The following is a 27,905-nucleotide window of genomic DNA, read 5'->3' as shown; positions in this document are numbered from 1 at the left end:
TTCACAGACACCGATGAAGACTGTCACGACACAGAAATGTTTGATCGGTTGATCTCGGTTAATTAATGTTTGCCCTTCCTCATTGTCCTAGCTTGATGCCCGAACACTGCCATACATATCAGTGTAGAACAATGATCGTTTTCAAACAAAAAGAACCTCAACTTCTGTACTGTATGCGAAACAATTTATTTTATTAATTGTAGTCAGTGAATATTACTCACTATTTTTTCAATCACATGTCAGGCTTATCAAATGTAAAACATCTATTGTAGCTTCTACCATTGAGACTGAATCAGATTAAATGACTAATCAAACCTTATGCTATGTACAGTCTAGGTTTGATTGAATCAGGAAGTAAATTTTTACCAACTGAAAATGCTCAGAACAGATGAAGGTATATTTGCATTTTATCTCATAATGAACACCTGGTCTGCTCAGTGAACGCCTTCATCAAAGCTTGAAATTATTCTCATGCATTGACATACTGTGTCACTGCCCGTCTTTTAATATTTAATGAGCAGCTTAAGAGTCTGTGTGTGTGTGTGTGTGTGTGAACAGATGCCCTCATCATCAGGCCAGCCTGGTCAGGGAAAGAAGATTGGCCACAGAGGGGTTGATGCATCAGGAGAAACTACTTACAAGAAGGTACTGAACACACAGAGCTGCATATTCTCTGGTTTTAAACAAGCAAGGTTCTATGAGCTGTGATGTTTTCATATGACGTTTTTTTAAGGTTAAGGAGGTATAAGTCCTGAATCTCATTCACATGCCTCTGCCTCTCTCACCCCACCAATGTAGACCACATCCTCCGCCTTGAAAGGTGCCATCCAGCTGGGCATTGGTTACACGGTGGGCAATCTAAGCTCCAAGCCTGAGAGAGATGTGCTGATGCAGGACTTCTATGTGGTGGAGAGCATCTTTTTCCCCAGGTCTCAATTGCACACACGCACACACACACGCACAGACAAGCACTTTCAGTTCTGACTGCTGCCTCCAGAACTTTCAGTTCTGAAATTCGGTGGTTAGTTAAATTTATGGTTTTCACAAACTTGTCAATAGTGAAGAAACCTGTTGCTGAAGGGGATGTTTTGGTTGGCTGGTTGATTTGAGAGAAATATAAAGTTGATCACTATCTTCTACTCTTTTCTTTAGTGAAGGCAGCAACCTCACTCCAGCTCACCATTTCCCAGACTTCCGCTTCAAAACATATGCTCCTGTGGCCTTCCGTTACTTCAGAGAACTTTTTGGTATAAGGCCAGATGACTACCTGGTAAGACCTGGTCCTTTGTTTGTTCATAGCTGTAACAAATCACTCATTCCATGCACCCTTCCATCCATCACCTATATTGCTTGTCCTTGGAGAGTTGCTGGGGAGTTGAAACCAATCCCAGCTGACATTGGCTGATAGGCAGGGTACACCCCTGGCAGGTAGCCAGTCTATCCCAGAGCCAACAATCAGAGAACAACCATTCACGCTCATGTTCACATTGCTGACAAGCAATTTAGGGTCTCCTCCCACAGCTGCACGAACACGCAATCTTCACACAGAATGGCCCTGGAAGGCTGATAATCACCAGAAAGTCTGTCGTTTACAATTAATAACGATAATGAATCTTATATAGTTACATCAGTTCAAAATGGTGGAATTAGTCACAATAAAGTCTCAAATCTTCCTGGTTGAGTCCCTGCTTTAAGTCAAGCAAGGTACATAAAACGTATGTACCTTGCTTGCAACATTTAATGATGCAGATTTAAAATAACAGTGCAAGTGTTCATGATTCATGTTTTCATAAACTCATGTTCACTAAAAACTGGTGCTCTTTTTTTTCACTGACATGGGTGACATATTGTGATTCTTGATTCCCTCAAATCTGGAAACCCCCAAACAACGTTCTGGTTTCAGTGAGGCTAACAAATGGTGATTTATCGAGAAATGGAAGCGACAGCAGGCAATATAGAATAGAGAGTCAACACACAGATATGAGGGCAGTCAAAGGTTAATGAGTAAAAATAAAAAAGAATGTATGTCTTTGTTAAAGGTTTTCCTAATTTTCTAAAATCATCTACATCTCTGTTTCTGTCTCTGTGTGAACCTACAGTACTCCCTGTGTAACGAGCCCCTGATTGAACTGTCTAATCCTGGAGCAAGTGGTTCAGTCTTTTATGTTACAAAGGACGACGAGTTCATCATCAAGACTGTGATGCACAAGGAAGCTGAGTTCTTACAGAAACTGCTGCCTGGATACTACATGGTAAGTAAAGACAGCACGTGGTACTGTATGTGTGTATATCTAATCAAGGCGCTGTCTATCAGTATATCTTAAAGGTGACATCGAATGCTTGTATCACACATATATGTTAGTTATGGAGGTCTACTTACATATATTAACATGTTTTCATGATTAAAAACCTCCTAATCGCTGCAAACGAGCCGATCAAAATATCTCCTCACTGACGCTCTCGTCAGCCGCGCTGTTTCAGACCAAACAGTTGCTGTGATTGGCCAGCCAACGAGAGCTTTACAACTGTCCTGTGATTGGCCAGGTACCTGGAAGTGACGTAATAGATAGGCCAGCTCTCAGATACACAGCTCCCCCTCTGGCACGGTGGATGCTCTGCATCTCAGCAGCTACAACGAGAGTAGTTCTTCTTCTTCTGCGGTTGAATGTACGCAACCGGATGTGCCCGGACTAGTGCCAGCACCGGGAGGTGCTACGGTGGTGAGGATTTCTGATGACGACATCAAATTAAGGAAGTGTCGATCCGCTTCGCAGAGCCCAGGAAAACAATAATACACTATTTTCTCAGCAGTGGCTGAACTGTTTGTTCTGAAACTTTAGGGTTTCATAAACGAGGTAATGACGCAGATACACACACAAACGCAGCGTTAATTGGAGCTTCCGGTCTATGTCACCTTCAAAGCTACGGTCCATAATGTGGTTTTTTTTCTGAAAAAGAAAAAGCATGTTTCTGTAGCCCTAACAATATAGTTATAAACACGACCTTTCATTTCATTCAGACCACATGAAATGATTTGCTAGCATACTTGCTGTCACTAACTGACCCAAACCTTCAAGGTTTGATATGTTGTGCCTTCTGAGATGGTGTTCTGTGTACCTTGGTTATATGAGTGGTGATGTTGATCACCTCAAACCAGCTGTCAAAGAGCTATTTTCACCCAGAGAACCTCTGCTCACTGTAATTTTTATAATTTTTAAGAGGCAACATATAAAGATAAAAGAGGAGAGGGCCTAACATTGAGCCTTGTGTGAACCCAAAATCTAGTGGGGCTGCTGTTGAGGAGTATTGCTTTACGTGGACAGAAAAGTCCTCTCTGATAGATATGACTCAAATAAATGAGGGTTTATTTAGAGTTCAACCCTAACCCAAAGGCTGCAATCATGTCAAAAGTACCAAGACAGTTTCAAGAGTTCCCACAGTTAACAGTGAAAGGAGATCATTAACAAACGTGTTTTTAATGTGACTGGCTGATCAGTTGTGTTAACAAGCGCGAGGTCACGGCACACATGTCACACTCATTTAAATGCCAACTTGTCATTATGTTCTTATTCCAAGACATATTTTTTTACAATCTCCTTATGCAAGAACCTTGGTAGTCTCTCCTCCAAGCATGGAGTCCTTCTCATGTGAAGCAGACATAACGGCTCCGTCATTTGACTGAAACCCCAGGCTGTGTGGTTTCATAAGAGACTGGGTAGTCGGATATATTGTACTTAAAAACTAACAGAGCATGACTTGAGCCAGGAGAAAGCCCCCCCACCCCACCCCTACAGTCTGCAGGCACATTCTGCGTGAAATCAACCAGCAACAGCTCCATGTATGTACATGCTACTAATCCACCCTCTCAGATTCACATCAGCTATGGCCAAAGACCATTTCAAGGGAATTCATGTTTTTTCATAGAGGGATGTTCAGGTGCCGACACATGTGCTGTGACATTTTCCATCGTTTTGGTTGTTCACCAACGTTGTATGTAGAGAAATAACAGCTGAGAGATTCAGACTGGCTGCAGTCTAAGGTCAATGCAGATGGACTAAGGAAATAAGATACAAAACCTGATGTAGATTAATTAATACAGTATATGCATTCACAGAAAAAACTAATCAGAGCTATGAGCATCAAAATAATGTAACTGGAAAAGCCATCAGTATGCAGATAAGGGACAGGAATCACTGGTGGAGCTCCACATGTCGGCCACAGCTGACTTACTGATGGTAGCAGGGAGGCTGAGAAGTCTTGCTCTGGGCAGCATACACATCACTATGATGTAACAGACTCTGCCTTCTGTGCTTATGCCCCTCTATTATACCTCAATTTAACATCCTCTCTCACATTTGAATATGTCATTTCACTTCCTTCACTGCTCTGACACGCACTTAGGTGTAATTTATTTTTCTTAATCTGCTCTTCCTCCCTTTATTCTCCACTCTCTCTCACATTACAGTGTTGTTGACTTGTCACTGCTCTGTATTTGTGACATTGACTGAAGGGTCATGTATGGCTGATGGCTGAGGATGCTCTGTCTCTTGGTCTCCCTCTGTATCCCTCTCTCTCTCTTTTTATCATTTTCTCAGCTGAATGTCATCCACACCTGCTGAGTGTTTTAGCCACACTTCCACATTTAGCTTTTATCTATCAGGTGTCTTCTTCTCTTTCTTTTCTTGTAGCTACCAGAATTCACAGAATTGTGCACATGGTGTGCATCACTGTGTGGACTCTCTCTCTCTCTCTCTCTCTCTCTCTCTCTCTCTCCCTCCCTCCCTCCCTCCCTCTCTCTCTCTCTCTCTCTCTCTCTCTCTCTCTCTCTCTCTCTCTCCCTCCCTCCCTCTCTCTCTCCCTTCGCTCTGATTTGTCTAATGGAACTAGCTCATGTCCCAAGGTTAAAGCAGGTTTTTAAACAAGCACAGCCCAACTAACCTCATTTGTGTGTATTGACTACTAAAACATTCAGCACAGATTGATGATGGTGGGGAAAGTCTGAGTGGTGTCAAAGCAGAGGCATGTTGAGAAAACAGGAAAAGGTACTAAAGGTGTCTTTTGAAGTAATGGTGTGTGTTGTTATTCTGTTGCCTTGCTAATGTAATTGGAGCGTGAATATAGATACCCAATCCAAGCTTTTATAGGTACCCCATAACTGGAGCTGAGTTGAACAAATAATTTGATATTGTATTTCAGGTCTGATTCAGTCACGCTTGCTGGTCTTACTGGGCCAGCCTATTTTTTTTTCTATATCTATGCCCATTATGATGGTCTCATACACTGCATGTGTCTGTAAAAAGGAAAACGCAGTAACCACGGTAACACCTGGCTCAGGTCGGGTTCAGACAGAAAAATGTGTCCTGAGTCATACTTGTTCAGTGTGTGCTAGGAGAAATAGAACATTTTTGATTTATTGCCCTTTGCACTAGAAACTGAACTTTTGGTAATGAATGGCTCACAGCATTTGAAATGGCTGTTTGAAAAATGTATTTGAGTATCCCATAGCCATATGAGCTCATGATGAAAACCTAGTATCATTAGGTGGTGGATGATTAATATTGTATAGTAAATCATGGACCAGTTTCTTACCAGAAAAGCTGGAAGCTGTTGCTGTGTAAATATGGGTGCTTGTAAAGGTTTTGTTTTTTTATCCCATGAGGAATGATACGTGAGATAGCAAGACACTGAAATACTGCTATAAAACTTTGAATTTAAATACATACCATACATTTCAAAGTTGGTTAAAAAGAGGGTGGGTATCCAAACTCCAGTGACTGAATCATACAACCTTACTTATTTTTCTGGTTGAATGTTGTAATTATACCTTGAGCATTTCCACTTTCATCTATCATAGCACTCAGAGGAATAAAATGTGATTTGTATTCACTCTATATATCAGATGACCAATGTGTAACTGTAGCCAAAGTGTGTATACTGCAGAAAACATTGCTTTCTTTTGCAAATGTTTTGTCTCTTGAGATTAAAATGCCTCTCAAGTCCCGATTTATGACATCTCTAAAGATCATTTGCCTTTTCTCACTCATCTTGTACTTTTCTGTTCCAGAACTTGAATCAAAACCCTCGCACTTTGCTGCCCAAGTTTTTTGGCCTCTACTGTGTCCAGTCAGGCGGGAAAAACATCCGCATGGTGGTGATGAATAATGTCCTTCCCCGCGTAGTACGCATGCACCTCAAATATGACATGAAGGGCTCCACCTACAAGAGGCGTGCGTCAAAGAAAGAGAGGGAGAAGGCTCGGCCCACGTTCAAAGATCTGGACTTCATGCAAGACTTACAGGATGGACTGATGCTGGACCAGGACACATATAACGCACTTGTCAAAACGCTACAGAGAGACTGCCTGGTAAGACTACGCATTGGTTGAAAGATCCACATACCACCCAGATCAACGGTCTCCAGAGAGAAGCAGTAGATTCAAGACAGTCACGGGTGGAAGGAAGAATTCGAGGGAAGGCAGGAAGACACATTAACTAATAAAAATGCAGTGTCTCTTAGGAAACGACACATAAAGTGACATAGATGAACCCTGCTGAAGATAATGGAGAAAGAAACACCATACTGATGATGCCCTGATCAATAAAAGAGGGTCATGGATGGTGCAGTAGATGGGGAAACATGGGAGAGAAGACAGAAAGAGAGCAGGCTATTTATGATTGTATTCGACATTTCCAAAATCCCTCACTGTAAATTAGAGCTTTGCCACTAGCAAGAGGTTTAAGGGAAGCAGAAAACACCCTTGTCATGTAAATCACCACCTTATGTTTACATTTATAGGTTGTGTGCTTGAGAGGGAGTGCTTTTGCATGCACATGCTCTCATGGTTTATTAATGTGTGCATGCTCGTGTCTCCGTGTTTCATGTTTATGGGACTAATAACTCCACTGTTGCAGGTTGCATTTCCTTTTTTATTTTTATGCACTCTAGATTAAAGCTTCTTTTTTTTTAAGTTCTTTACAACATCGGCCCATCACTGCACACTCACATCTGTCTATCTGCATAGGTGTTGGAAAGCTTCAAGATCATGGACTATAGCTTGCTGCTCGGTGTTCACAATATGGACCAGGCAGAGAGGGAGAGGCAGATGGAGGGCTCACAGGGTGACAGTGATGAGAAGAGGCCCGTGGCCCAGCAGAAGGCCCTCTACTCCACAGCCATGGAGTCCATTCAGGGTGGAGCTGCCTGCGGAGGGTCCATCGACACTGACGACACGTGAGTTTTACCAGAGAAACCAGAGGCAGTGATGATAAATCCAATGATTGTCCATAGTTAACTCATGATTAATTGCAAATTAATTTTTCTGTGTGTTCTAAATGTTCCTTTATGGTCTAAGGTTTTGATACTCGTATCACCATGTCTGTGCACAAATATGCTTGCTTTATGCAAAGGTGTCAGTTTATTTGTTTGTTTTTGTTTGTTTTCTTCGAGTAGAAAGTAGACTGTTAAATTCATTCATTGTAGAACTGGAGGAGTGAGGAATGAGTGACAAGGTGTACGTGTGTTGCCGTGTGCAGCTGCTGAGAAGATCATGATTTTCACTGACACAATTATGTCAGAGACAAATTTAAAGTCTGTCGTGTAGGTTTGAATTGAACACTAACACTTTTCTAGTTTCCGCTTTTCTTGTGTTAGGTTTTATTATGACCCCATATTTAATAACAATAAACCGTTTTAGGTTGGAACTTTTTCAACTGCAGTGTTTAACCATAAATTAAAACCTACATTCTCCATTTCACATGAAAATAATGTCCCATTTTTAATCTTTTTATTATCAAACCCTGACTTTATCATTGTAGCTTGGCCCTCTTACTTTTTTTCCCAGAAAATTATGTCTCCAATTCAATTTGAAGAAAGTGACTCATCAGGAAAACTGTTTAAATTAAATTTGTTGAAAGATGTAAAAGGTGATACGACTGTAACGCAGGCCCTTCCACTTTTATTTGACCTTGGTGACAAACTGGAGATTTACTCATCAGTCAGTAATGAGGAGTCATCGTCCGACTGGCTGTGCTTGGGTTCATTGTGGATTAAAATGTTGGCAGTATGGATCAAAGTGAAAATATGTGAGTTATAAAATAAATTTAAAGGAAGGAAAGGATGTGCACACCTTAAAACTCCCATATTGTCGGCCACATGTTGAGCCCAACAGGCTCTTTGTAACACTAATCCCCAGGGGATTAAGAACAAATAAAATCTTAATGTTGAGCAAAGACAACGAAAGTTTTTGCAATCGCTGGTGTGAAATCCTGAATAAAAGCTCATTCAACTTGATGACTTTGACCACATAGAAGGTTTTATCCCAGCTCAAGAAGTTAAGGGAGTTAAAGGAGAATGTCCAAAACTTCCACAGCTAATGAAGAGGAACAAGCGTTGTGCCTTAAACATCACTAGCAGTCCTCTTACTGTTATGTAGATTTTTCATTGATGCTGCACTTATCTAAATGTTACCAGATAAAAATGACAAAAACCTCCCTGTGACATGAAGGAAGCAAGTTTCTTGGTAGTATTTTTTATATACTTGTAAGGTAAAGTAGATTATGGTAATGACATTCAATGCCTCTTAATTATTTGTATATACGATATAGCTGTATAATTATATGCTAATTATATATTTTGATAGGAGTTTAATAAGGACACCTTGGGGGTAATTACCACTTGTCAGCTTATGTTTTGGAATGGAATTTTTTTTTTTCAGATAGGCCCATCTGTAAAAACCCATTTTAGCATGCTGCCTCCACGATTCAAACCTGAATAAGTGGAAGAACAGGGCTGCTGGGTGAGGGTCAATCCCAGCTAACATAGAGCAAAAGGTGGGGTACACCCTGGAAAGATCGCCAGTCCATTGCAGGGCCAACACATAGAGACAAACAACCATTCACTCTTACAAAAAACTCGTCCTTCATACACGGAGAGAACATGTAGTAAGCCCTTTGTTCTGATGGGGTCACAAACCCGGGCCTTTTTGCTGCAAAGCAACAGCATTAACCACTACACCACATTTGTGGTCTGTGCGAAAGGCCTCAAAAATTTGGACTCAGAATATATTAAATGCCTGAAGAAACCGAATAATCCGTCTGCATTTATTTCCCTTCTACTTTCAGGATGGGTGGTATCCCAGCAGTCAATGGAAAGGGAGAGAGACTCCTTCTGTACATTGGAATCATCGACATCCTGCAGTCCTACAGGTGATTATTACAGTAACCATGCGATTACATGTAGTTACACTTTTGTCTTCATATTCTACACTAATATATTTATCACAAAACAAGTAACATGTAAAACTGCTGCCAGTGAAATAAAATAAGTGTTTCATGTTGCAACAATTACAAATGATCTAGTGTACTTGGGTTAGACAGTCAATCTAGGAGAAGCTTTGTGTGTATCTCAAATCACATTATCCAGTCAGGACCCAGAGCTCTATAACAGGACTGTCCTCTTTGCTGGTGAGGTTAGCCTGTTTGTGCAGCAATAAATGCTCCAACCTCACAAACGTGTTAATGAGGTGACATAAGGAGGAGAGAGGGGAATGTTAACCAGCAGACATGAAGTTAGCCAAAAAGGTGTTGAAACATAACTTTGTTAATCTGTGCTTTTCTTTGTTTCTGCAGGCTAATCAAGAAACTGGAGCACACGTGGAAGGCTTTGGTTCATGATGGGGTGAGTTTATTAATAGCTCTGAATGTGCAGACATATTCAGTCAAATGCAGTGCTCACAAATGGTTGACAAAAACACATTAACTCTTACTTGATTTACCCTCTGGTAGATAATGCAGGGGCGATAAACTGTAGTTTTCAGTTTGTTTGTTCTGTGATCACTAAGAAGAGACATTCACTCTCCACCTATTGAGTTTCCAATGAAACTAGCACCCATGTATTCTCATCAGGACTTGTGTGTTTGTCTCTGAACAGCTAGCTGAAGGACATTTTACAACTTCAGATTACAGTGACAGCACGAAATGAACTGCTATGTGAAGTTTTGTGGGCGAGGTGTCATCTCCTGGTGTCTCTTTTAATTCAATAACAGAAATCTCATTGTCTGGCCCTTGTGGATATCATTTTATGATTAACTGTAGTTTCATGTTTGGCAAACCTTATTGGCGTGTGGTAGTGCTCATCTGTCTGACTGGATTTTTGTCTTCGTCAGCTCATCCCCTCCCTCATCTGTCCATGTCACTCCCTCTTAAGCTGCAAACCTGTGAACATGCCCCTGGTGCAGTGGCAATACCCTCCCCCTCTCTTCACACATTTATTTTAAAAGTCGAGCAGGTCGCTCTATTTATTCATGTCTATGGGTTTGTTTGTGTAACAAATCTTATTAAAAGCCAGCTTTAGGCAGCTATGGATTGCTCTAAACATAATTATATACCTATCAGCAGCAGCAGTTCTCTTCTATAGTGCAAGTGTTTAAATATTGCAGTGCACTCCATCAGCAGTGTGGCGTGTCATTGTCATTAAGATAAGCCATTATTGAGCTTTTTCCACAGTAAATCACCTTTATGAACAGTGAGCCTTTAATGCAGTAACACGGACAGATACACAGTGTTGTGTGAAGCCTGCAATAGTCGGTGCTACAGAGAAAGGATACATTTTTGCAGTTGTGCATTTTGGTTCCTGTAACAATCGTCTTGTGTATACAATCGCCTGATAGTAGAGGTGGGAACTGCCAGAGGTTTCACGATACGATATTCTCACAATTCTTATGCCATGCAAAATGGCGCTTTCTGAGTGCTTCCTCTAGTTTTTCATATGCATAGTTATACCAGTACAGCATGCAGTGAAATGTAATCCCTCTTCTGGTAACATCGTTTTCATTAATTATTCCAAGTTAACACTTACTAACAGTAGCTTTATTGTTTAAAACTGTCCACAAGGTCAACTATAGATCCTTCAACTTTATTGCACCTCAGATCTCATATCATCTCCCCACCCACTAACTCATTTCATTTTTTCACTATGAAGCACACTAACACACAAAGCATGAGTGGGAAAGCAACAGACCGTGTCACTGCTACTGCTTCTCTCTCTCTCTCTCTCTCTCCCTCCCTCCCCCTCACTGTTGCATACATGTGTCTATGTTATGTGAATGCCTTCAAAGATGTTACTCATGGTGAACTCCACTGATAATAACGCACTGGATTATAATGCACATAGTAAGCGTGTAAGGAGAAGTGACTTAGTGCCTGTCTCTTTCATCCCTCCTTCTCTCTTCTATCAGTCTAAACCAAACACCAAGTGTCATCTGTCAGTCTGCGATCGCCGTCTGCTGCAACATTAATAATGTAGAGACTCGTCTGTAGCCTCGTCTGGCTGTTTCTGTCTGTCTTTTGTCTTTTTTAGTGTTGTCCTGGGTTGACCCTGGGAAAAGACTTAATGAAATAGGATTGTTAATCTACTGTATGCACAAATTTGATCATTTTATCCATGCACCACTTGTCTCATAATGTCTGTCTCTCCTCAGGACACTGTGTCAGTCCACCGGCCCGGCTTCTATGCGGATAGGTTCCTTAAGTTCATGAGCAACACAGTTTTCAGGAAGAGTTCCTGTGAGTAAACACTGCCTTACATAGTCAAACTGAGCTGTGTGGGAAGAGCTGCACATGCAGATGTCAGATGCCAGGCTTAGTGTCTTTTTTACTGCTGAGCTTTGACAGGACAATAAGAGACAGGAGCCAACTGCCTTATTAGGTTCTGCTTCATGTTGTGTGAGAGAACCACACCAGTTTGATCCTTGTGTGGCTTTCTTAACAAGGATTTTCGCAAGTCTCAAGTTAACGTGTTTATGTGATTTGGCCCTCAGCTCTGAAATCCTCCCCTTCTAAGAAGGGCCGCGTGTCATTGATGGTGCCTAAGTGCGCTGGTCCTGGTGCAGCCTGGTCAGCGAGCCAGCTGCCCTGTGAGAGGGATGAGAACATCTACGACCTGAGAGGAGCTCGTAGCTTTCCAACACTGGAGGATGAGGGTAAATAAAGCAGTGTTGCGATGCAGTGACATAAATAGATGTAGAGACAAATAATTGAAACAGACCCCATACACAGATTCAGAATTTACCAACCACAGTTACCACAAGGCAGTAAAGAGTTTAGAAAAAGCTTATTTTTCAGAACTTTGCTTTTGTCTCAGTCACTTTCTCAGTCATTTGGGTAACAAAACACAGTGTAATCTCCATCCTACATGACATGTAAATGTTTTGAAATCCTCTTTTGTAAACATAAGTGCGAATGATCTCAGCTCTTTGTCAACAAGAGGGTTGTAGCTGTTGCCAAGGGAAGGAAATGGCTGCACAGGAATAACAACTAGTACTAGTAACAAGTATTTTGTAAAAAATTCATAGAATATAAATGAAATACTAAAATATGCACCAGGTTTCTCAAAGGATGAATAATGGAATTTCTTTGTTTGTCTCTTTCTGTCTTTGCTCCAGGGCGGCCAGATCTTCTTCCATGTACTCCTCCATCATTTGAGGAAGCCACCACAGCGTCAATCGCCACCACGCTGTCTTCTACCACCTCTCTGTCCATTCCTGAGAGATCCCCATCTGACACATCAGAACACACTCGCTACAGGTAAATAGACTTTTGTGTTGTCCTTAGTTAGTGTTGATCTATTTTGTTTATTTCTTTTTAAGTGTTAAAATCCTAAATATACACATGTGAAAAATCTCACTGTTGCATCAGTAGTTTATCATATGAACACCTAACTTGCATGTTGACTAGAGGTAAGCAGTATTCATATGCAGTCTGCACTGACACTGTGTCCTCTGTCTGCAGGCGGCACACCCAGTCTCTCAGCCATGATGTGAGGTGAGCCCGGACCATGAATGCTACTTTCACTGCATCAAGCTTTTAAAGCCGGAATAACTGTTTTTATAATGTGTTGAGGTTTGTTAGCTTCATGTTTTCAGGGTGTGGTGTGAGGTAAGAAGTGAAATGTGGGGTCAGCCTGTTGGTCGGTGGGTTTATGAGTGGTCACACTATTCCTATTGCTGTGATGAGGCTGTGTGTGTTTTCTCACATGTGGTTCATTTCCTCTAAGCATTTCATTTTTCCCTGTATGTCACATGTTTTTGTTTGTGTTCAGGACCCAGGAGGAGCTGCGTGTGCGTGAGGAGGATCAGCAGACCATCACAGTGGAGGTGGAGTTAAAGAGACATGACAGCGAGCCCACCATCTCTGTTCCACAGCTTTCACCTGAAACCCGGTACATAACACAACAACAAAACTGTCTACATATACTATATATTAACAATAGAATAACTCCTGCAATTTACGGACCAGTATGTCATGTACTCATTAATACTACTTGGGAGTGATAGGTGCACTTAATGTTAGGGCTTCTTAAGTGTTTCTGACACACATAGTCTGAATTATACTCCTTCACTCGACACTTTTAAATGGAAATGGAAGAAGTGTTGGACACTTTCCTCACACACCTGTGGAATTTCCTTGTGTCACAGACACAATTTATCATCTTTTTTCACACATTGTGTCTCATTGTAGACGTTTTATCTTCAGCTGTCAGACAAAACATTGTTCTCTGGACCAGTAAATTCAAAATCTTTTCTCCTCAGTTACATCATCAACCGTATCACATCTATTCATTATCAAAACAAAGGCAAAGCAGCACAGATATAGATAACAAATAAACAAACCTTGACAGAAGGATAAACTAAACAGATGTTACAAGAGGTGGATGGAACTCACCACTGGAGCATAAATGAAAAATGGTTTGTCTTGTGAAGATTTGTTGAGTGACAATTCTCAAAAGTGTTAAACAACAACATAAAAACAACTTGGGTTTATTTGTCAAATTAATTTTCACATCTTTATAGCCATCGAGAACTAAATTTTTGGGGGCATCACTGTTGTAAAAGTGACTAGAGACGATAGCCTGAATTTTGTTTGCAAGACACGGAAAAATGGCAGAGTAAGTGCAGCAAATATTCCTGCTTCCAGTGCAGACAATGACTTCCAGTGTTTTAGAGTCTAGCTTTATTGAAAGGGTCAACGGGAGGGGGTGCTTTTTAAAGTGTAGCCTGTCATTACTTGATTTTCCAGACTTTCAGACTCTAGCTTTAATGTAGACCTGTTTTCATGAGCCAAATATCTCCTGTACAGTGCAGTACTGTAGGATCTGTCACAAATATAGTGTCATTAGACCAGTAGTGGGCAGCACCTCCTGACAACACCATTAGTGAGGTCTTAAAACTCCTATTACATAGTAGACTCCAGTGCTTTACTTGACAGTGTTGGCATAGCACAATGTGAACTGTCTGATGGGTTGGATATGAAATTTCTCTTCTCCTACTGTACTTCTCTTAAAGTTGAATATCTGTCAACAAACCTGATGGATCAATCAGATAACATTGATAACAGCTTTACCATTTTCACCCTAAACAGTGACTAGAAGATGAGTCAGCTCTGACACACTGCCTGTAGTATGTATGTGACCCTGACAGAGAGTAGATAAGCTGCTGAGCTGCAGTGAGTCGTCCATGACCCCAATCATCAATATGACTCGTTTTGATGTGACAATATTAATAACCTGCCCTTGTCTCACCTGGACACACTCTCTCTCCCTTTCTGTCTCTCTCACTCTCCCACACACAGCAGCTATACCCATTTGCTTATTGGGGCTCAGGGATCTCCTGCTCTAGACAGCTAAGTGCTGCAGGCACTATGTGAAGCAGACACTGCCGTACAGTAATGAGACTATGAGAAAGTGCACATCTATATTAATTGGTGTCGAATTGCTGTGTGTGTGTATGTGTGTGTATAGACAAGGCGCTAAATGAGCCCTGACATGGGGTAACCAGTCATTACAAGTAGGGCAGTGGGACAGGAAGACTGCATGCACAGGCCAGCTCCCATAATTCCAGGATGACCTGACATGCTTATTTGAACCCGGATTTGGTTGTTTTAAGCTTTTTTGTTTTGGCGCTTACTTGAAAATGAATTAGAACAAGAAAACAGCAGGAGAGATGCAAACTCAATAACCACAACATCATGACTAAGTCCACATGGAATCAATCGTGAGTGGAAACAAACAGCTGATGCATCTCAGTGGGCTAAGGTTTGATTTGTTTAAGTCGGGGTGTGGTTACTGAGGGAAACCAACCGAATAAATTGGGTCTGATGCTGGCTAGACATATGGCCTGGGGGTCTCGAAAGAGATGGGAGGAGGGGGTGGGCAGTGGGAATAGCTGAGAGCAGCAAACAACAAGATAGCCACCTGAGCAATTGGACTTCTTCAAGCAACCTCAACTCACTTGCAGTTTTGGAGCTGATTCAATATGAGAGATAGAAAAGAATGAGATTAAACTAGGTAAAGGGAATAGGACAAGTGAGGGTGGAAAAGAAGATGAGAGAAAAGGTGATGTGTGGAGAATGTGAGGGAGAAACAGTCAATTTAAGTAAAAGACAGAAAGGCAGCAGCAGCACCAAATTTAAGATGGGGAGGCAGAGAAGAATATATCAGGGTAAGATAAGAACATATCTAGCAGAATTGAGAGAATGGGAGAAACAGACTTTCTGCATGGCAACTGCCATCCTTTCCTGCCCCCCTCATTAATTCAGCAAATCAACTCCTTCTTTAAGATGCCAACACTAGCAGACACACTTGTGGAGTAAAAGCCAAACGCTGAGTCTGAAAAATGAATGTGAATGTGCTTAAATCCCTCCTCACCGTTAATGATCGGGCCAGAAACAATAAAGGACCGCGGCAGCGTGCGGCCAGCTGGCAAATCTTTGAGCTTAAACAGCAAAACCATCAACACCCACACTTATAGCTGTTAAATTTTACCCTGAGCTACCTTATTCTAATAAGATGGTCCCGTTTCCTCTCATCTGCTACCGGAAATTAATGGCTCTTAATGTCTGCAAGTGATGTGTGTGTGCATGTGTTGTTTTTATTCTGGATAAACTACATGGACCATTTGTCGATATTCTGTGAGAATATAATAGAGACAGTCAAATCTGAACACACAGACATTATGCACATTTTTATATTTGGTGTAACTTACACTCTCAGAGGATATCATTATCTCAACCCAACCCTTACCCAACAGGCATTCTTGTTTTTGCTTTTAAACTTGAGCATCATGTCATTGTTAATGTACATACCTAACATACTCACACAAAACTTGAGTTACACCCATGTTTCTTTGCCATCTTTGTGAATAACTGAATCAAAATCTCTCCACACTGTTGATTTTGCCGCATGATACGTGGTGATTTTTATATTCCCTGACAAGTGTTGTTTCACACCCTCCATCCTTAGCTAGGCTAACATTACATAGATGGGTTACTGGTTCTGGAATGTAGCAAATATCTCAAGTGCTGTGTTTACATCGTCATATAAATGTGAATCAATTACATACATTTTTTCACTAAATAACCATGAAAGCTCCATTTCAAGAAGGCTAACCCAGCCAATGTGACCAAACCTGACCCAAGCCTGAATATACACTCATAGGCCACTATATGAGGTACAAATGACACCAAAATAAAGTAGGAGTGACACCCGGTGTAAACCTCTGCAGCTGTAGCCATTGTGCTTCCAGTGGTTAAGACCAGTACCCTGTGTGCGAAAGACATCATGGTCGCAAGTTCGACTCCACTCCTGGCTGATTGTTCTCAATTCTATTGTAAGTCGCTTTGGATAAAAGCGTCTGCTAAATGACATGTAATGTATTGTAAAAAACATCGTTGAACAGGTGGGGCTAATGTAGGGGCCACTGTTCAGGTTCCTTCAGGTCAGGCATTTATCCTCTATAACGTATCTGTGATTATCATTTATCTGTTTTGTCTGAGGGTCAACCCACAGTGTCAGACTTTTAACAATCCCTAATCTACTTCTCTTCAGTGAGTTTCAGGAAATAGTTGGCGCTGAGGCTCCTGACACCGCTGATGTAGCAGCACCTTCCTCCAGTCCATCAGTACCTGAGGCTGAGGCTGAGGCTGAGGCTGAGGCCTCCTCCTCGTGTGCCCCAGCTGCTACCTCCTCTCCTGGGGAAACAGAGGAAGCACCGTCCAGTCCCAGATTGGTGGCGATAGAGGCAGACCGGGCCAGCCAGATGTCTGGGTCAGGCTGCACCAGCCAGGCTTCAGTTGATGATGATGAAGATGTGCCAGCCACAGATATCTACTTTGTAAGTAAATCCCCTTTCGCATGCACTAACACACTTGTGATCACACATTCACACACTTAAACATACGTTGAGAAATTGTTCCTGTAAAAGTGAAAATAGAGAGGTGTCAGACGAGGACTAGCTCTTGTCACATATTTTCATGTAGCCATCAGATCATAAAAGGTTCAGTGTCAAAGAATTGTATGATGCTCTCCTACAGAAGCATTGACACAAGGACAACACACAGCAGGCTGGTATGGGAATAAGAGCATGTGCAGTTATTGTTTAACTGTGTGGTGCATTCATTTAAAGGATATATTTGACATTTTTGGAAATATGCTTCAGTATGTTTCTTGATAGTTTTTAAGACACATTGTCAGTACAGTGATGATTTTCTCTATGAACTTAGGTGGCAGGGAGAAAGTGGCTTACAAACTTCTGTTTCCAGTCTCTAAAGGTTGTGAAACAGCAAGAAAGAAAAACGGCTTCTCATCCAACTTTTAACAAACAAAAAAAGGAAATAAGCATATTTTTCCCTTATGTCAAACTCTTCCTTTAAATTATTGCAGTGTGTTTTCTGGTTTGGAGTGTTTGCAGAGGAATAATGGCATGTTGCGCCATCAGTTTGCTGTTCCTATCTAATTTGATCCTCTGCAAAGCTGAAGGCTTTCAAGCTTTTGCAGTGTGCGTGTGTTAGAAGAATCCTACTGAAGTCACCACAAGATAGTGTTGTGTTGGCAGGTGTGAATGTGCCCCAAAACACTGCTATACATTTATGCATGAGTGTCAGGTGTAGCATAGAGAGTGGAGCCACCGATCACAGAAAGAAGTGTTCCACATGGCGACAATGGGGCGTCCCTTATCAGCAATTAAACATCCTCTTGTGTGGCACATGACGTGAAATGCCCAGCAGGTTAGTCACTGAGCTCCCTCAGTTATTTAACAGCCCTCTCAGCTGACAGCTCTGGCTGATGCCCAGCTCATACTTCAGAGGGAGCAGATATTCTCTCTGTAAACAGCAGCAGGGCCTCGACAACACTGCATGAGGCCAAGTCACCCTGAAAGCCCTGATATTTAAATAAACAGACACATGCTACAGGCAGTGTGGTCACAAGTGGCCTCTCAGGAGTGACGGAGTACACTGCCAAATATTCCTACTTGAATATGAACTGTGGAAAGGTACATTTGAATTATTGGCATCTCCACCACATTCCTCATTTTGATCATTTAGCAACTCAGTCAGCTGACTCATCATTAGATTGTCCTGTCATTTCTCCTTCTGACATACCACACAAATCGGGTCTCTGCGTCATCACTCAAGCTTCTTTTTTCCACTGATAAATGCCTGAATTGTCGGTTCTCACCACCACAGAGAAAAGCAAGAGCTGACAAACACAAATGCCAGTAAAGGTGTTCCTATATTACTGAGATTCAGTTGCCAGATGCAATGTCATAAGTAGTTATAATCTGTGTTGTATGTGTACTGTGAGTTTGTTCAAACTAATATACTAATAATATACTAATAATACATCACTGATGCTTGAGTTGTGTTGAAGCTTGTCTTGAGTGGAGTGGACTCTGATCAGCCCCAACATTAAAACCAGAAATGTGTTTGAATGTTGTGATAGATCAGTGCATTTTTGACTTTGTCATGAAACGTATTTCTAACTGCAGAACTAGTTTTAACTGTATTACTGATGCACAGAATCCCTCTTTCAAACGTGCCATGGATATACAGCGTCAAATCCAGTTAGTGTTTGTAATGTTCTGGCTGACTGGCGTCATCTTTTTTGTTTTATATCGAATTTGGTCTGTTTATGAGCGAGCCATATGTTATGGTCACACCATGGTTTGCTAGATTGAATCTTGTGTAGAGAATATCAAAATAAATCAGATTTTAGTCCTTGAACCAATCAGCAAATTGCATTTTAAGCCCTATGTCCACTTGGACTGGCTCCAGCCCCCTGCAACTCTAACCTGGAACTTGTATGCAATGATCCCACACACAAGAGCTACTGTATGTGACTCAAAAACTGAATATTTAGAAAACTACTTTATGTATTGATCGTTCACAGCCCACTTGCAGTCGTTTCACATCCCACCAGGGGGCTGCAGCCTGCACTATGGGAATGACAGATTTAGGTGGGGACAGGCGTGTTAACCTCATAGGTTCCTCAGAGTGACTCAAGTCTGAATTATTCAGTCACCATCACAATCTTCAGTTCACTGTTTATGAATCCTGTTCTACTCTCTGTACTCCACCACACCCAACTGTCTTTTCCCTTCATCTTCACCTCCATCCTCTGTTTTGTTATTCTCCCCAACTCTTCAATAATTCCCACTTCCCCCCCGTTCCATCTTTTTCTCTGCCCTTTTCATGCTCTCTCTCACCTTCTCTGCTTTTTTTCCTGTGGTTCTCGTCATGAGTCATAATGAAAGTGGTGAAGCAGCAGCTTGTTGTGTGGAAGGGGGGAGATGAAAACAGTGTGGTTGCGAGACTTCTGTATCTATCTGTCACCACTGACTCATCCCGTGTATCTCTACTGAGCACCCAGAACGATTTTTTCCATTTTCACCTCAGCGTGTTTCCATTTTTGTTCCATCATTTATTTATTTCACCTCTCACCTCTCACCACTCCGTCCTTCATTTCTATTTGTCACATCTCTTTTTTTTTTTTTTTTGCATTACGTGTCGTGTTTCTCCTGCTGTTGTCAGTTTCCTGATGGGAGGACCTGGGTGGTCTCTCCTGTCCGACAGAGGAGGAAATGCCGGTCCAGAAGGACAGTAAGTGAGATGGTAGAACCAGAGTATGTGCTGTCCTGGTGTTTGGTTGGATTAGTTTTGTGTACTTGTTTGTTTACACAGTGTTGAGAGGATACTCAGCTTTTTGTACCTCATGTCATTTCTCTGCCAGATGGGTTTCAAATAATGTATAAAAATGCCCTCAAACCTTGTGGTGGAGATAGTGAAGTGTGAAATAAACAAAAGACTAGAAGCATCTTACTCACCAACAGTGGCTCACTCATATTGATCTTTTAAATTTGTTAGCTCACCTCACCTAAATCATTCCTCTAAGAACGTAACGCTGTAGTGTGTAACTCAGTCTGTTATATTGAAACCATTGCCAAATGAGTTCAAACAATGCTTATTTTAAGACCAGCCCAACCCACTGAGCTCTCATTATTTTTCAATATAATGATATTTTTAATTTCTCCAGGGCATTAGTATTAGGGCTAAGAATTTACAAATCATCAATACTGAGAAATGTCTAAAGAAATATCACATTTTGAAACAAGTTCATTGTCACTTTAAACTTAAAAATGTATGTTATAATGTCATAGCACTTGGTCATTTATGAAATCATTGGCAAAGCTTAAGTGAAACATTCAGTGTTTTTTTGCAAAGCATAGACATATCAATGCCGAGCTATTGAAGCTATGTTGTGTGTGTGTGTGTCGCCGTTTACTCATGTACCTTGTTGCAGCTGCTTCCTTCTTTTTAAGGTCTGTTAAGACCTGAGTTCCACAGAGACCCTAAACCTGCTGAAGTTTTCAGAAACTATTTTTATTATTGTTGGAAAAGAGAGAAAAAAACATCTTTATCCTGCATTTTGCTTTAACTGAGGATGCTCTCAGTGTCGTATTGTCCTGGCATCCTGGCTTCCCTCCCATTCCCACCACCTAACTCCTTCTCCCCATCCTCTCTTGTTTGGCTGATGCAGCGACTCGTCCCTCGCTCTGTCTGTACACTTCACTTTGCTTCAGAGGAGGTAGTCCAACGCTAAGACACAGGGTTCAAACACACATCATGTTTCCAGCAGTCTTCTTTACCAACATAGCCAGTTATTTCCATTATATATGTATCTACACTATGTCAAGTCTGCTTACTCCTGAAAGGATTAACGCATCCTTTTGTTAGTTTCACACTTTCCAATGTGTCTCAGCATCATTTCCTCCTTTATGCATCCCTAATTTTCATTTCCTGTCTTGTCCTCTCTTCTCCTGTGTCTTTCTCTCCTGCCTGCCCCTGCTGCTTGTTTCTGTGCCTCTGGCCTTTCCTCTGACCCTCTGGCTCCCTCTGCTGTGGTGGGTGTGTAAAAACAGCCTCCAGAGGACAGGACCTGGGTGTACTCTCCGCTACACTATGGCTCAGAGTCAAAGGCCCTGCCAGATGGGGATTGGGAAAGAGAGACAGTAAGTGAGAAGCATCGGACTAAAATATACAGTGCAGAGAAAAATCCCTTAGATCAGGAGTAAAATTGGTCCGAGATCATGTTGTGTTTGGTGGTGAGTGTTTGTGTAAGTAAATGTAGGACAAAATCACAGGTCCCAAAGTCTATGACTATTCCAAGAGTCGGCTTGGTTTATGTGCAAAAACCCGCCTCTTCATCACAGCATTCATTTGTCATTGATAGGCAGGTGGAAATGGTCACAGGCTGCATGACCATTCAGTCCAAGGCCCGTCATCCTGTGTCTGCTAAGAGTTTACTGCACCATGTCACAGCATCAGCCTCATGCGTCACCACCACCATGTCAGCATTACAACTAACTTTAGCAGAACATGGTCATCAAGGCTTTTCCAAATGATTTCTTATGTATAGTAGGTGAGTTCTTTTAAAGGTCTAGTTCGTAATAATCAGAGACATCTAATGGTGAGACTCCAAGTGCTTCAGGGAACTATAGTCACCTTTATATACCAGAAAGGATGTAAACACATAAGCCTGATTTATTTAATCAGGCTTATGTGGGTGATGCTGTTTTTGTTTGTGCTGCTGTAGAAACAAAACAGCACAAGACGGCTGCCTCCATTAAGCAAGGCACTTGCCTAAAGTACATATAAAGAGGCTTATTGTAAGCCTATGAAAACAACTTTATATTTAAAAGCAATTATACTCTTACACAAAGATATGTGTGTGTAGTATATTCACTTAATTCTACCAATAAACCCTCCTAAATGTTACACACTGGACATGTAATGGTGTTATGTAGTTTTGGTTCTTTGTTTTACTTTGATAGTCTATATTCTGATTTTAATTGTTGGTGTTTAAGACACAGTCAGAGCCTCGTATCTACCAAATAGAAATCTTACAAATTGGATAATTGAAGTCTTAAAAGGGGGTCAAATTGTCCACTGCCTTTCTCTGGAAAAAAGAATGTCATCAAACATGACGGAAGCTTCATTTTTTCAGCATTTCTTTTCCACATGTTAAATAATATTATAAAACTCAATTATTATTCCACACTTGTGACATTTAGCCTCCGTGTTATCATGAAATATGTGGCTCACTGCTGCTGTAAATCACATCTAGAGCTGAAACAATTAATCGATTATTAATTGATTACTAAATTAATTGACAACTATTTTGACAAACGATTCATCGGTTTGAAGCTTTTTTCATGATTAAAACACGATTGTTTAAGCTTCTTATATGTGAATATTTTCATTTCTTTGCTCTGGATAACAAAGAAATCATTACAAATTAATCATTTTGGTTTGTAGACAAAATAAGACATTAGAGAACATCATCATTTCCAGGTTTGACGAACACCAATCAACAGTTTTTAAGGTTTTCTTATATTTTATGGACCAAACGATTAATCGAGAAAATAATCGACAGATTCATCGATTATGAAAATAATCGATAGTTGCAGCTCTAATCACGTCCATCCCCACTGAGCTATAATTGATGAGGTGCTGGCTCAGGACGTTATTATTTTATAGCAGTATTTCATCCAAGATATTCCATTAAATCTTATGAGATTTGCAGATAATGCTGTAACCACGGGATACACAAACTACAACTTTCACTCACTTTAACGTGTGATAGATGAAAAGCATACGTTTCACAAGATTGTTTGATACTGTGTGTTTTTGATTGATTTCTTAATTCCTTACCCTTTCTGTTCTCCTTTTTCTCACTTCCTTTTATAAATGCATTTTGATTTGCAGGCTTAGTATTTTCTTTGCCATCATTAAGTAGTGCTTAAACACCTTGTAAACTGCGTGTACAATGTGAACTCTGTGTTAATGCGTCCACCGTGTGTCTCCAACAGTAAAACGCTGTTCTCCGGCAGAGAGGAGCGAGCTTCTCAGTGGAGAGAGGACGTCACCGGGTCTGACGTGCAGACCTCAGCAGTAGCAGCAGGATCTCTGTCTGAACCAGGATTTTCAACAAACATGCAGATGATGAGGATGAAGACACTTGAGGAAAAAAGAGACTGACCAAGAGAGGGTTTTGGGGGATCCTGACATTATGACGATGCCCCCACCTTCCACCCTTAACAAAATGAAAAATATATCAGTTTAATGTTTGTATGTGTGACATAGTGCGCATAAGGCGGTAGTCTTACATGTTTACATACATGAGTAGACTGTAGGTTCTAATTCATACAAGCACAGCCCCCTAACAGGCTGTCGATAGGCTTTTCCACTCACACACACTTGTGACATAAGTGAGTAAGTGCCGCTTACTCACTCTGAATTTCCACTTCAAATATTTAATTGACTCAATTAGACTGGGCCTCCATCCAACCTTTTTAAAGCCTATTTCTCACTACTCAATTTAAGAAATTACACAATTATATCTGTTTTGCACATTATGTAGAAGGGCAGCTATGTCCTATGTAATGCTGCAGCACTAATCATCATATACCTGGGAGAACAGGTGATTAAAGCAGTCCCGGTCGCTTGTTCCTTTGAATTGTGCAGATTAGCTTTGCATTTTAAATTGTCCTGAGCCACGTGTGCCGTGATCGCACATTCGACCTCGCTCATGTCATCATTAATTACTTTTTTTATGCAAATCATCATCAGTATATCCACCTCTCCCCAGTGCTTAATTTATAATACATGTATTATTTAAAACTATATTATAAGATACATTTTAAATGCAAAATTGAGGATTAATGCAGTGGTCTTGTGTTTCCATCCAGGATCTAACTTATTATATTTAAGATTTCCAGGAATGTCACTGGATTAAACATACAGTGACTTTATTGTTACACGTCATAGAAACAGGGTTGTGTATATTTATGTTGTGGTCTTCAGTTTTGATTATTTAAGCCTCTCAAGGAAAAAGAACATTTCCATGTACAAATCAAAGTCTTATCAACTTCATAACATTTGTCCTTGTGGTTTTTACCAAACTGGAAACTCAAAAGCTGCTGATTTCTGATTTCTGATTGGATGTTTGTGACCAAAATGCCCTCAAAGAATCATTCTTAACTCCCTGTTTTACCACTTTTATGTAGACATGTGAGTGTTTATCAATGAAACCTGATCTTTTCTAACACTTTTGTCTATATTTTGTACTGACTGTTCAACCAGGACCATTTTCTGTCCATCTAAGCCGTGGAAGTGCTCTTTATCTTTGCCAGTGAAGAACATTACTGTGGCTTTAACTTCTGAGGCTGTAGGAGTTTGTGTGATAGCTCTCACAACCTCACAACTCCCACTAAAATGTGCATGTTAGTGTTTTAGATGTTCCCTCCTCGTCACTGTCTGGACATGCAGTGTGCCGCAGAGAGTGAGTGGTCAAGTCCGTGGCGTTAGAGGACTGTGCTTGTGATCGTAGACCTGGAGTTACAGTGATAACCATCGTTAGACTAATGAAAAGAGATCATCTAATCATCGTTACTGTACGTCATCCTCACATTCCCAGTAGTTTAGCGTGTAGAGGAGATATTTGACAGACATTTCCTTTAGTCAAAAAACAATGATAAGACGTGGTTGGAATCCATTATAGTTTATAAATGATATCAAAAGTTTTTGCAACTTTTTTTGTGTTTCTAAACATTTCTTCAGCTTCTTTTTCTTTTTTTTACTGTGAACTTTAAATTATTTCGTCTGTATTTTATTCTTGTATACACTGTTACGGTACACCTTTGTTTCCCCTCCATTTGCATCCAAAGAAATTCAGTTTTTGTTTGATCATTTTAAGCACTGCAGCGTTTTCTTTGTTTTGTTTTCATGTTGAGTTTGTTGTGTATATTCAGTGTTAACACGTTTTTTCACTACAGCTGAGGATTATGACTATTGCCTTCAAAACAGAAGGCGGTGATTACAACGTTAAGGCAGCAGACATTGTTAGTCAGTACAGTAATGTTCATGTCTTTACAGTGTCTTCCAGTGTCACCCTACTTTTGGACAAGATTCACTCAACTGTGTGTGTGTGTATACAGTATATATATATATATATATATATATATATACATATGTATGTACAAACATTGAGGGCAAAGCTGTCATTTGTATCAGAGGAATTTCACTTCTTTAGGTGGAAGAATTATCAGTGTAACAGTGACATTTATCTATATTTGGTCAACCTCACCTCCTGATAGTAAGAAATCTATTGACTGGACATTTAAAAAAAAAAAAAAAAAAAAGTAGATGTAGAGCAACAGTTGTAGTGTTTGCGGTCAATATCGTACCCGTTATTTGTATATTTGAATCAACACGGTGCGTTGCGGTGATGACTTGTTGAGACACGGCGGGTTTGTAAATGAGTTGAATGTTTGCACTTAAACCGAGGACCTAAAGATGAACCAGTGATAGAGGCCAAATAAACATTACGTTATCGTAGCTTCTTTTCTTTTTCTTTTTGTTGTCAGTATATAGGATCTTCTGCTCACACAGCCTGTTATTTAGACAGTGTTTACCCTCTGGTGATCAAGTGTGTGTGTGATGGTGAAGTTGATCACAGTCATTGTAAGGTAAATGTTTACTGTAGTCTCTCTGTGATTCTAAAGGTACAGTGTGTAAAAGTGAGTAGCATTTATCGGTGAAGTAGTATCCCTCACCTCAGCCTTCCCTTTCAAATGTGTGGAAGGTTAACCTATGTAGCCTTCAGAAAACTCGTCCAAACTCTAAACATGTTTAGTTTGTCCATTGTGGGCTACTGTAAAAACATGGTGGTCCAAAATCAGGTCATTGTACACTTATTTTATCTTCAATTACTGCCAAATGAAAATGATTTCATCAAATTTGACACACTGTACCTTTAAGTTAAAGCTGCTTTATCCCAGCTAATTCCAGAAAGTGTTTTGTTTTTTTTTCTTGTTCACATGTGTGTTTGTGTGTGTGTGTGTAAAGGGAGGACACGTCACTCAGAAAAAAGAACATGGACATTTAAGCAAACTTTAAAAGAAATAAAAATAAAAAAAACCTTCACTTGGTAACAGTCACGTTAACCAAGTTCATTTAAACTAAAGTTGGCAAGTTATATGATGACACAACAGGCTAACTTTAGTTAGAACTGATACATGTAGGTGTTACCATTTCAAGTCATTTTTTCAGTGCAGTGTCACACGGTGTAAAATAGAAATCAGCTCATTGTCATGATGTGCAGTGGCCAGTTGTTATCAGTTAGCTGTCGTTCATCACATGGAGACCATAGCAGCAATATTTTGTACAGTCTTGCTTTTGAGTTCATTTTAATTGCCTTATTGAGAGATTTTACACGTAGATCCATTGTTGCTATATTTTTTTTCTCTCCACGTGTTGTTGTATTTATTTCCTTTGTCATAGTTGTGCTCCCGAGAATGTGTACATAAAATTATAAATACATATATAAAGATATACAAATATATTTTCCATTTGAATTGGAGAATATTATTTTTATTTGGTTTTATTTTTGCTGCTGGGCAAGAAATGATTGCAATCTACATAATTTCCTGTATCATACTCTTCAGTGTGTTTATTGAGATGCAGCTGCTGTATATTTATGTTCTATAAACTACAGCTGTTTCTCTGTAAGATATCTCAAACATGGAAAAAGAATTTTAGGTTATACATGTACATGCAAATCAATAGGGATTCTTCCAACTGTTCAGCTGTGTTGTGTATGTGTTTTCAATTCACCGTGTGCCCTCATCCGGTAGGGAGAGTCCTTTACAGAGACATAGCATGATTTCAAAAAACGAATATGCATATCAGAAATGTGTATTTATGTATATCTGTGTATATTCATCTATTTATACGTGAGGATAAATAGATGGTTGTATGTGTGTGTGTGTGTTTGGACTCAATCAGAATGAAAACAAAATAAAGCAGTTCTATGAATTGTTGTCCATGGACATGTCATGGATGTGGTGTTGTATCTTCATTCATTCTTTGTTTGTCAAAATCTTGAATACATCTGTTCTGAAATGGAAACGACTCACTTGTACCAGTAATCGTTGTTAAGGGATACAGTTTTTGTTCAGTTAACTTGAGAGACTGATCAAGATTGACTGAAGTCATTTCTACCAGTGGATTCACAGGTCATAGTGGTCAAATTAGTAATGGAGTGATCAAGTCTTCATTATTGTCAAAAAAAATAAATGGACAAACAAAGAGTCTCAAAGTGTTCTATTTGTTAAGTCCCAGAAAACAGCGTCTGAAAGCACCATGTTTGACAAATGAAGTGGCTCAGAGCATCAGTTCTTAGTATTGTGGAGTGTAATGAACATGGCAGCTGTCTGTGGAAGTTGGAACAAATATTGAATCTGATGGTTGTGTAATAGGAAAGGAAGACTAATATCTGCCCAGTTCAGCAATTATCCAGAGCAGATGTGCTCTGTAAGAATAATTTTGCTGATGCAAAACAGAGCTGGTAAGGTCTGAACCCTTTAAATATGAATTCTTTCAAGCACAGAGGAGAGACCGGACCCAAGGCATAAGCGAACTAAGCAGGTCCCCAATAGTGTGTGAAGAAGAAAAACTGTTTTTAAAACCATTAAAAGTCATTACTACCAACTAGTCAACTTGTTTACTTATGTAATT

The 27,905-nt window shown here is 40.3% G+C and overlaps 1 protein-coding gene across 2 annotated transcripts in view; it reads left to right on the top strand.

Annotated features, from left to right (window-relative positions):
* Positions 1-27,476, top strand: part of pip5k1ca (phosphatidylinositol-4-phosphate 5-kinase, type I, gamma a) — a 41,901-nt gene extending 14,425 nt beyond the window's left edge. The window contains exons 3-18 of one of the 2 annotated variants that reach the window (XM_058638289.1): positions 559-645; positions 799-929; positions 1,153-1,270; positions 2,100-2,252; positions 6,065-6,364; positions 7,022-7,230; positions 9,120-9,203; positions 9,627-9,675; positions 11,477-11,561; positions 11,816-11,977; positions 12,440-12,581; positions 12,786-12,818; positions 13,096-13,215; positions 16,879-17,164; positions 21,248-21,337; positions 23,198-27,476. In XM_058638289.1, the coding sequence (XP_058494272.1) occupies positions 559-645; positions 799-929; positions 1,153-1,270; positions 2,100-2,252; positions 6,065-6,364; positions 7,022-7,230; positions 9,120-9,203; positions 9,627-9,675; positions 11,477-11,561; positions 11,816-11,977; positions 12,440-12,581; positions 12,786-12,818; positions 13,096-13,215; positions 16,879-17,164; positions 21,248-21,337; positions 23,198-23,200 (2,052 nt within the window). In that variant the 3' untranslated portion in view covers positions 23,201-27,476. The remainder of the gene's footprint in view (positions 1-558; positions 646-798; positions 930-1,152; positions 1,271-2,099; positions 2,253-6,064; positions 6,365-7,021; positions 7,231-9,119; positions 9,204-9,626; positions 9,676-11,476; positions 11,562-11,815; positions 11,978-12,439; positions 12,582-12,785; positions 12,819-13,095; positions 13,216-16,878; positions 17,165-21,247; positions 21,338-23,197) is intronic. The other variant, XM_058638290.1, reaches the window with a different exon arrangement.
* The last annotated feature ends 429 nt before the right edge of the window (positions 27,477-27,905 follow it).

Source organism: Solea solea, chromosome 9 (assembly GCF_958295425.1).
Source record: "Solea solea chromosome 9, fSolSol10.1, whole genome shotgun sequence".
NCBI lineage: Eukaryota > Metazoa > Chordata > Actinopteri > Pleuronectiformes > Soleidae > Solea > Solea solea.
This window is presented reverse-complemented; position numbering and strand designations above follow the sequence as displayed.